Below are 11,504 nucleotides of genomic sequence, written 5' to 3'. Positions count from 1 at the left end.
ACTTGTGTCAATCTCTTTGATTTATAGGTTTAACACTAACGTTTTACCATTTGCTTTTGTTTTCAGGATTCTTCAATGCTGTAAGTACTAGTATCAGATCTGCTCAAACAGAGCATCATGAAGAACAAGCATAAAGATTGAATCCTATTAATTATGGTCTTGGGAAGCTCCAAGCAAAATATCTTCTAAATAATTAGGGCCAAAAGATAATCTTTGTATTCTAAATTATGTCCATGGTTTTAGGATTCCTTTATGATGGCGAGACCCACTCAGCATCCTAGTGTGGGTTTGTTTAATCAAACTATTCCAAACAGCAGCAACTCACAGTTTTCACACTTTGATTCATGTCAGCCTTCTTTCCCTGCAGTCTTCTTGCTCATCACGGCTTATGCTGTCGTTACAATAGTGGGGCTTTTTGGAAACCTTTGCCTGATTATTATAATAAAACAACAGAAGGAAGCTCAAAATGTTACAAATATTCTGATTGCCAATCTCTCCTTATCCGATGTCTTGATATGCATCATGTGCATTCCTGTCACAGTTGCATACACTTTGATGGACTACTGGATATTTGGCGAGGCTATGTGTAAAATAAGCTCTTTTGTACAAAGTATGTCTGTCACAGTCTCCATATTCTCACTTGTTTTAATTGCTGTCGAGAGGTACCAGTTAATAGTGAACCCACGTGGCTGGAAGCCGAATATTTCACACGCTTACTTGGGAATTATCTTCATTTGGGGGATTTCCCTTATCATATCCATTCCTTTTTTTATATTCCACCAACTATCTGATGAACCCTTTAAAAATCTCTCTTACCATAGCGGTTTCTATATGAACAAAGTTGTTTGCATTGAGGCATGGCCATCAGTTGCAGAGCGACTGGTCTTTACGACCAGTCTGCTGGTTTTCCAGTATTGCTTCCCACTGGGCTTTATTTTTATCTGCTATCTCAAGATATTTGTATGTCTCCGGCGGAGACACGGTAAGGTGGACGGGATGAGGGAGAATGAGAGCAGACTAAACGAGAGCAAAAGGATTAACATGATGCTCATTTCAATTGTCGTGACCTTTGCAGCTTGCTGGTTGCCTCTAAATATATTTAATGTCGTTTTTGACTGGAACTATGAGGTCCTGATGAACTGCCACCATAACCTAGTGTTCACATTGTGCCACCTGGTAGCCATGCTCTCAACATGTATAAATCCTATCTTTTACGGATTTCTCAACAAGAATTTCCAGAAGGATTTAATAGTGTTAATTCACCACTGCAGATGCTTCACATCTCAGGAGGAATATGAGAACATCGCCCTTTCAGCCCTAAACACTGATGGATCCAAGGGGTCCTTAAAATTAAATAATACCCCTGTGAATAGCTAATATAATCCAGCATGCCAGTCTCCAAAACTCTGTATTTATTGTAAATTTACTGATTCTTGTTGATTCTTTTGTAGGATTATAAAGGTCTTGAGCTGTTCCCACTAATGCCAGAGGGAGTCTTTGCCGTTTAGTTCAGTGGGAGCAGGTAGACTTATTGTGTAAACTGTTCCTTCTAAATAACATTTTGCTTATTAATTCTAGTAAATCACCCCCCAGGAATCCTTTACAGTCAACACTAGTGAAATACCAGCAGTATTAGCGTATCATTTTTAAGCACATGATTTCACTATCAATAATTGGCTCCCTCAGAAATTTTCCCCCTCAGTGATACATGTGACATTCCCTGGGTAAAATGCTCTCTTCTGCTTCCCCAAGATAATCCATCCATGCCAAGATGCCACCAGTCCTGCCTCTGCCCTGCCCTCTAACCTAGTACCTCTCGACCCCGCTGTGTTTTCCCTGCACCTCATAGAGGCTACTTCAGATGGCCCAACTACATGGCAGCTGTCCCTCACGATGGTGATAGATGCAGCTACTGGTGGTAGCAGTAGGGGCAGGCAGGATGTCCTGCAGCTTCTAACTAGGAGTGGCTGGTCCAGTAGGAAGCAGGTCCTCCTGCTGGATGGCAGTTTGGGGAACGGGTTCCCTTTTGGTTTTTGATGCAAGTGGTCTTCCCTAATTAATGGGGAGGCTTGGATTTCATGGCCGATATATGCATGGGGAGGGGTGGAACCAGGTATCCCAGGCTGCTGGAGGGGGAGCTAGGTCAGGCAACGAGATTCCTCTGGGTAGAAATGGCAGGTCAGGGACAAGTGGGGAAGGAACCCAGATTTTCAGATTCAGATCTGGGGCTGGGAAGGTAGGCATTGCAAGGTGATGGGGGGAGGCAGCCAGCAGCAGCCGCAGGACTTCCACTCAGTACAGCAGCAGCTTGTCCTGCCTCTTCTCCTTTCCTCCTTGTGCAATGCTGGAGCAGCAGCAAGGATCAGGAGTGCAGGGATTACATGGTGTGTGCTCCATTGGCTCTGAGCAGAGCTTGTTGGGGGAGAAACAGGAGAGGAGTGCTCATTGGAGCAGATCCCACAGCACTGGTGGATGCACCTGTCGCACGATGGCTGTCAGAGGCTGCAGCCGCCAGCACAGTCCTAGTGCTGAGAATGCTGACAACCAGAGCTGGCCTTAGCATTTTCAAGTTCTGTTCTACGCAGGCTCTTCTGCTGCGCTCATCACTGTAGCTCTAGTCAATGTGACTACACATCTATCTAATCTGGCCAGTTAAACCATTTTTAGTTACCCCTCCATCCACCAGTACCTGACTCCTGTATCTTGTTGTTACAGCAGTATGGGTACAGATGGACCAATGGTTTTCTGAGGGGTTAGGAAGATCATTCTTTGGGATATGTCCTTACCTCACTTATTTTACGTAAAAAGTGAGTCTGGGGGAAGCTTCGTTAGGGTCTCTCAACCCTCTCTCTGCTTCTCGCTTTCAGCCCTAGTGAGTACTTTCCTTTGTTTTATATCCACTTGCGCTGGTTTGCAGTTTCCAGACTTTGTTCACAATGAAAAGAGCTAGCGACTTAATTTTTGTTTTTAAATTAAAGTTGAGATGGGCCCCAAATGAGCCTCTGCAAGTGCCACCCAGCTCACCAGTATTCAAAATGAAAAATGCATATAGCATTTCTTTTATTTGTATTGTATTCTACTTTCTTTCTCCAGCACAAGTTGTAGGCGTCTGTTATAAACACCATAGATTCTGAAAACAGGCTCTTTAGAACAGCTATTATCAAACCAACTATGAATTCATAATTACTCATTGGCTTCAGCTACTAATACAGATGAAAACATGTTTGCCTTTGGATAGAAAATTTGTTTTGTGCTTTAGTTTCAGAAATATCCACCCCCATCCCTATGTGTTAGTAAGCGATAATCCACAAAAGGCTTCTGGGTAAGAGAGGGTATTTTTTGTTTGCCATGTATATCCTGTTCAAACTGGCTTTTGCTACAATGCAGTGCATGGAAGACTACAGCTGTAAAATTAATGTTTTTTAATTAAAACATACTGTTAATTGTTTTAAAAGTTAAGACATACTGAATATACTCTCTATCCAGCTTTATGGTGCCATCACAGAATCAATTAGGAATGTCCTAATGACAATAATTAGCGAGTTTAAATGGGGACAGCTAAAATACTAGACTGATATTCACCAGGACATTACTCCATTTTTCTTTTCCCGTTTGGATTATTGTTGTATACTCTCTACCACTGGTTTCAGAGTAGCAGCCGTGTTAGTCTGTATTCGCAAAAAGAAAAGGAGGACTTGTGGCACCTTTGTTAGTCTCTAAGGTGCCACAAGTACTCCTCTTCTTTTCTCTACCACTCTGGCTAGTTAGCACAGATATGTGTATGTCAGAAAAGGCTTTCTTCGTCACTGATCAATATCTCTATGTACAGTGACCTCTAAATGCTAAATATATGACCTCAGTCTTGCAGTGGCAACTGATTGTGATGTCATAAACACAGAATTAGGTTTCACAGCAGGATGTACCTGAGAGTGACTTTTTTATCTTAATTTTTTTTTAATTTGAGAGAGAGATTTTCAGACTTATTTTGACCCAGCTGTCACCAGGCATATTTATGCCTTTGTCACTTTCTAGACTGACTACGGTTATTTACTATAATTTAGGCAGTCTGAACACCATTTAAAAAACTCCAGTTATTCTAAGACTGACAGTCTTAATTACTGTACTAATTCAAAAAGTATTACCCTCATTTTTAGTCACAAGAGAAGTTCATAATAATTTTCAAAACAATTTTTTTTAAAAGTCCCAAACTACTACAGAACTTTCATGATTCTGGCCTGACATAGCTAATAACCTGATCTTTTATTCACTTTTACTGCAGCTCACATTTTAAGTCCCCAAGAACAGGGATATTAACTTTCTCCAGCTATAGACTGAAGATTGTAAAGGACAGAGCATTTCAGGGTTCAGCGTGTCTCAGGGCCAAAAGTGTGTATACAAGTTCTAAAACAGCTTAAGTACAGTTTAGTTCTCTGAAGACTTGCAGATTATCTGAGGGTATGTCTACCCTAACCATAACTGAGGACCTGTCTACACTAGAAATGCTACTGAAATGTGCTGTTGTAGTGTAGACACTTACTACAATGACGGAAGGGGTTCTTCTGTCACTATAATAAATCCACTGCTTCAATTGATTCTTCCATTGACCGAGTGTTGTCTGCGCTGGGGCTTAGGTTGGCTTAACTATGTATCTCAGGGGTGTGATGCAGCTAGGTCAACCTAACCTTCCTGTGTAGACCAGTCCCGAGTTCTGTAGACTAGAGCACAGTGGGTCTTATAAAGCATCTTTTAAAGCGCGCTCATGAAAGCTCTTGGAATACTGTACGCATTTTACAAATCCACACGGGCAGTGGGAGCTCTGCCTGAACGAAGAGTGCAGGACTGGGCCCTATATGGTTGTAACCCATTAATTCTTCTCTGATGACAGTAGTCATTTAAATATGGTTTAATAACTAAGGCTACGTCTACACTTAAAAACACTACCGCAGCACAGGGACAGCGCTGCACAGCTGCAATACTTCAGCGCAGACACTTAGTACAGCGGCAGGAGGGATTCTCCCCTTGCTGTAGGTAATTCACCTCCCCAAGAGGCAGTAGCAGCTAGGCTGATGGAAGACTCTTCTGTCGACCCCGGGGGCAGGTCGGCTTACCTACCTCTCTCAAGGATGTGGATTTTTCCCATCCCAACAGAGATGTAGCTATGTCAATATAAAGTTTCAGTATAGACTAGCCCTAAGTTTTAGGAGTTGCCAGATAACCTTTAGCTATTTCAATACTGACATAAACATGCCTTGTGATTGGGTTAATTCCTAAAACCATCACGATTGATCACGGGGTCCGGCTTCAGTGAAAAGAATTTACATCCAAATTGTAACATGCTCCCTGGTGTATATTGCACTGTGAAAGTTACCTGTATTCTGTCATTTACTATGTGTTTGTACAGCCTTAGAACAGTGGGACCGTGACTAGTTGAGACTTCTCAGTACTGCTAAAACATAAATATTAACTGATATTAATAATACTTTATGCTCAAGACCACCTTTTTGAAGAGAGCTGAGTGTACTTGTAACAATTTGCAAGAATGGTGTAAATGTTTCCTGAGTCACTCTGACCAGGAAGGAGACTCAAATGTATTAGGGCTTGATCCCACTGAAGTCAATGGCACTGCTCTCATGAGTAAGTACTACTCACATGAGTAAAAGTTGCAGAATTAGAAACACCGTAATCAAAGACTTGAGTGACACATCTGGATTGAGTGGCTGCACGATAATTAAAGAAGTGTACTAATTAATCAAGAATAATGTATCTGAAGTAGGAAGTGAATTTTTAGGTTATTCGTCCATAACTGTGTACATCAGCCCTGTGCATCAAAAGTAGCTAATGTACTTCCAAAGAAAACAACTAAATAGTTGTTAAGGACTAAGGGTGTGATCCAGTCAGATACTTAGGCACCCAACCCCCATTTTTAGGCCCCTCTGTGATCCACAAAACTCCCACTCAGCTGCCACCTAATCCTGTAAATGCCTAAACTCACTGAGTGCCTACGTTTTTTCCTCTGGGCATGCTCACTGCGGACTCCCTCTGGGCACCCAGGTACCTATCGCCTGTCTCAGTATACAAAGTACTGCCTCATGACGGACATCCAGACACACATCTCCTTCCCAAGTCCCAGAGTGAGTCACAAACTGGGGAAGAAAGGTGTTCGACCACCTGTGGTGTGCGGGGACCCAATCTGGTAGGGGACCTGTGAGCATGCTTACCAGATCAGGCGCCTCAGTCATGCTCATACGAAACAGCCGGGGGCGGAGGAGGCAGGAGGAAGGACATCCCTTAGAACTTCTAGTCTAGTGGATAGGATACTCACCCAGGGTGTAGGAGACCCCTATTCAAGTCCTGAGGGGGAGAAGGGTTTTGAACAGGAATCTGCCACCCCTCATCCACTCACTGTATAGGGAGCTTAAACACCTAATTCAGACTTTGTGGGTCATGCTGTTCCTGTGATTTTTCTAGGTACCATGACATTCAGGGCTGCAACACCAAAGTCCCTTTGTGGATGTCTCCCCAAAACCGTCTATATGTGAAATGGGTCCTGTTGAGGACATAGGCAAATCTCCCATTAGCTTCAATGGGCCAGATTCTCAACTGGCATAGATCACCGAGTTCCAGTTATTTGAATCAAGCCATGTTGATTTACTCCAGCTCAGAGACTGGCCCAACGGGAGTTCTGGCTGTGTAAGGAGCGCATGGTCAGACCCACTTTCATTAATACTGCTGGACACAGCAGGCTTAATCAAAGTAGCTAGTGTATACACTGCGGGAAGGTGGACCAGATTCTTCTGTCAGTTATAGAGGTAAGAAATCTAGGGTAATTTCATCATCTCACCGAGTGATAAAGTAACTCTGTTACATCTGTGTAACTGACAGCAGATCCAGCCCAGAAACTTAACTTCTCTCACAGATTTCAGGGCCAGTATAAAAAGCCACCTGGAGCTGTTGCAAAATCTGAAAAATCATTGGTTAGGCTACAAAAAAAAAAGATCAAAACTGTAAAATCTAGATTGCCTAGGCTTGGTCTAGCCACACCCCTGAGCCATGTAGTTATACTGACCTATCCCCCAGTGTAGAGCACACTATGTGTAGAAAAGCTGTCGTGTCAACATAACTCCCACCTCTCCTCAGGGAGGTGGAGTACCTACGTCAACAAGAGAAGCTCTCCCACTGGCACAGATAGTGTCTTCACTAAGCACGACAGAGCCTCAGCAGCACCGGTGCAGCACTGTAAGTGTAGACAAGCCCCTAGTTAGTTTTCATTGTGGGATTGTCTACCCTTGAAATGGCACAGCAGCACAGCTGCAGTGTAGACACTGCCTACCCTGACCGGAGGAGTTCTCCCATCAGCACAGGTAATCCACCTCGAGAGGTGATAGCTAGATTGATGGAAGAATTCTTCAGTAAACCTAGCGCTGTTTACTCCTGGGATTAGGTCAGTTTAACTGCATCGCTCAGGGCTGTGGATTTTTCACACCCCTGAGCAATGTAGCTATAACAAAGTAAATTCTCCACGTAGACCAGTCCTGAGAGTCAATCCATATTATTAGCATCTGCTACATTCCTTTTTTAGGCCTGGCCTACACTAAAAAGTTAGGTCAGCCCTGCCCTTAGGTTTCATTGTACTCTTCACAGCTTCAGTAGCCTCATTTGAAAAAACATTCATGTGCAGATACATTTGCACGTGACAGACACATTGGACCAGATTCTATCCGCCTATCCTGGCCACTTCACACCACTGAGGTGGCAGTAAGTGGCTAGCTGAGAATTCCCCTGGTATGAAGAAGTTCTCAGCTGGATCAATCTAGCATAGCTGGCTCATCTGACAACTGTTCCCCCTACTCCAGTCCAGGGCCACGTTGGGGTTAGGCGGCACAAACTTGTGCTCCACTAGTTTTTATTTGGCGTATGGTCCCCTGGGGATCAGAGCGCGCTGGCATAAGTTTTAGAACTGCATAGAGGCTTCTTATTCATGTCAGGATCAGGACAGCTTGATCCTTAAGGAGCCATAACCAGCTCTCTCCCTGCCCTCTTCTCTCCTGGACTGAATAGATCTCACTGCTGGAGAGAATCTGGGCCTTCCAGAGTATAGCAATGTCCTTTGGAGAGAAGAGGATCCTCCAAATATTTAATCTTTCCAGGATTTGCCCTCTGTTTTTTTAAATTTAGCTATTAATTTATACAAGAACACAATGTTCATCTAGAAATAGCCCATTTTCTGTCTGGCTATACAATGCATCTTATGGAGCCAAACGAGCAGCTACCACAGTTGCAGATGTAAGAAACTTTCTGTTATTACGACTACGCTTTCCATCCTCCTCCTCACCTCCTCCAAGGCCAACTAGCTGATCTTGACATAGTGGGGTGGACTAAAGCATTAAGAAGCAAACAGTGAGGGAGGAGGGCATTGGGAGGAAAGGTAAGGCTCTCTCACAAACTGGTCTGTGGAATAAGGCCCCAATCCTCCAGCAAACACTTGTATACATGCTGAACTTTATTATACTGACTGAGTAGTCCTGTGAGCAAGCGAGGGAGCTGCCCTGCAGGAGTCTTGAAGCCTGGTGCAGGCTTCGTACTTGAGCCAACCAAAGATATCTGGCACTGGGAAGAGGCTGGTACCTTAAGCAATTGAGTTCTTGATATAAGAGAGCCTGAAGCAGCTCCGGGAAGGAGCAGCTGATGCTAGGAAGTCTGCTAGGGAGTCAGTTCTGAGCAGGCTCAGGGCGGATGGCCTCTTAAGAGTGATGAAAGACTCTGTGAAGGAAGATTTTTTTTGCTCACCCAGGCTGTGCACAGGGACCTCTGGACATGAGGGAGTGCATGGGTGGCAGCCAGCTTCTTTACAAGTCCCATTGTGGAACTCCTAAGGGTAGTAAAATTAAGCATGTATGTAAGTGCTTGTTGCAGGATCAGGGCCTAAGAGTTGGAAATCTCGATAAATTTAAAGCTTTTCATGCTAGTGTCTAACAGATAAAAATGCCTAAATTCTTCTGTTATAATACTGTGTGCTTAGAAATGTCTCTCTTTAATTATACATAGCCCATTTTAATTTGACAAGTATTGCGTAACTTTGCCTTGTTCTCCGAAACAGCGGTTTCCTAGGAAGTTACGAACAAGACCATAAATGTCCTATTAATAGAGCTTTTTATGCACAATTCAGAGCTTGAAATAAGCACAAAGGAAAGCCCTATACATTTTACAGTGATCTTCTTTGGCACTCATTGGTTTAAATTCAGAGGTGACAAACGATAGCGCAAGTTGTACGTCAGTGGGTGGGCAGACGTTGGTGTCAATGCATCACAGGAGCAGAAACGTACTGATGGAGCAGGAAAAGCAATGAACGTAAACTTTATTCTACACATTCTTATATCCACTTATTAGGTTTTTTTCTGGCACAAACATACCTTGCCTCTTCATTTTGTAATTTATAATCACAGGTCCCTGTGCTGATTTATTGTGAATGGCTCTTTCTCTCTGGCCCAGAGGGAGTGCAAATAACATCGTGCATGAATTAACCAGCAAAAGGCAATTGAGGATTGATACAGCCAGTCCCCTTCTCCTCCCATTTTTTTTTAATCATGGGAAAGATATTTCATTTATTAAAAATGAATCTGAAGTACCTAGCAACCAAAGAGTGAACACATCCAATCTGCTTCCATGACGTAGCAGCTACATTACCATTCACTGTGTGGTCCCTGAATCAAAGAAATCTGCTGCTGCTGATGGCTGAATTATATCCATGGGCTTTTTATTCTTGCTACATAGATAATACATTTGCTAGAGCATTTTGTTGGTATATCATGTCATTCTCATCAGAGCTAAATTAAGTAACCATTTTTGTCAAATCTTATCACACTTGCATAAAAAATGCTCTTCATTACCCAGGTGGAAGCACTTTGAGCACTGAGATTGCTTCAAAATGAAATGTTAATAATAATTGTGCCTTGATTTCTTCACACTACTATTTCTTATGGCTTCATTTGGATGAAGTGTTGACAGTCAGACTCTGCTTTAAACAAATATATCTTCTATCCAGATTTTAGGGGGCAGAGGAGTATGTGTGGGTATGGTGTTGTAAAAGATTTTGGGTCAAATCATCTCTAGATAAGCATGTGTAACTTCATGGTCTCCGAAGAGCTGTGCCCATATGTGATATTATCTACATATTACATGCACTGCCCTTATCAGGAGTCTGATTCAACTTCCAGTGAAGTCACTCGGAGCCTGTCTATTGGCTTTGATAGGAACTGGATCGGACATAGAAATTATTTACTTTGAATGCATAAGCAACACAGAATGAGCTTTGGTGTAAATTAGTGTTGTGGTCATAACTGTGGCAATATGCAGTATATGGACACCATTCAAATCCCACTTTATCACAATGACATGTCTTCACACTGGATAATTCCGACCATCAAATATATTTGTACTGAGTGATGTACAAAGTTGTATCAGTTTTGTGCACTAGAATGTGAAACTTTGTAATCCCATGTAATAGAGTAGTTTGAGTGCCATCTGGGAGGCTGAAAACAGCACGAGAGAACCCCTGGCCTTTGAAACAAGCAGTTTGCCTGCATGAAGCAAGTAGGGATATTTGCAGTCTAGAGCTCTTGCTAAATGTGAGCAAAGCAGTTCCAGTGATGTTCAGCTAAAAACAAATGGTGTCAAAGATATTGTGTTAAGATATTCCAGTCACAAGGGCCACATTAGCACTGAGAGAGACAGAATGTCCATGTAGAAGGTATAAATATATATCTCATGGCTCCTGGTCAGTTTGACTGTAAGTGTATGTACCTTGAGTTAAACATTTGGAAAACTCTGTCCACTGTAAGGACTAGGTTCCCTCAAACTGTAAGCGCAACTGGATATTGTCTATAAAAATGTACATGTGCAAATGCAGTGTCATTTTAAACGGGTTACTGAAACGCTTTGAGTGACATTTGTATATTGACTAATAAATGTTATGTCTGTATGAAACCAATCAATGTTGCCTGGCTGGTAAATATTATTCAGTTTAACTTTAATATTGTAGTGCAATAAAACTGTTCTTGGAAACCAGTTTTGGATTTGATATATCCATGTTTCGGATGATCTTGTTGTTAGTCATCTTCCTTTGTTATCAGTTATTTCCAGAAGTGACAATGGCTCTAAACTCATCTGAAAATTTCAGTGTTTTGAGTACTTATATCTAGAGTTAAATTCTAATAGCAACAGAACTTAATGCTCCCAGGTGTGGACAATACTAAAGACAAAGGTTCCTGATGAATTCATACCCTCAGGGTAGAAGAACCTCCTTTGCTGCTGGAACTTTGTAATTGGGGGCAAAGATCATTCATGCCTTTAGGATACTGTTTCTCTTTGAGATATACCATGTACATTAAATATTGGATTCCCCCTTGTCTGGGCCTTTTCTTTTTAAGCTCTATATTTAGGAAGTTTGAACAGGTTTACAAATTCTAGCCACGTAAATATCAGAGACATGACAATAATCATTACAA

General features: G+C 42.3%; 1 protein-coding gene across 1 annotated transcript; it reads left to right on the top strand.

The window, feature by feature from the left end:
* Positions 1 to 255: 255 nt before the first annotated feature.
* On the top strand, positions 256 to 1,377 carry LOC144269479 (neuropeptide Y receptor type 6-like). The gene has a single exon (XM_077825181.1). It carries the CDS (start codon positions 256 to 258, stop codon positions 1,375 to 1,377), a length of 1,122 nt encoding a protein of 373 aa, XP_077681307.1.
* The last annotated feature ends 10,127 nt before the right edge of the window (positions 1,378 to 11,504 follow it).

The sequence above is a fragment of the Eretmochelys imbricata genome, chromosome 8 (assembly GCF_965152235.1).
Source record: "Eretmochelys imbricata isolate rEreImb1 chromosome 8, rEreImb1.hap1, whole genome shotgun sequence".
In the NCBI taxonomy this organism is placed as follows: Eukaryota; Metazoa; Chordata; order Testudines; family Cheloniidae; genus Eretmochelys; species Eretmochelys imbricata.
The sequence above is the reverse complement of the archived record's forward strand: the minus strand, read 5'-3'. Positions and strand labels throughout refer to the sequence as shown.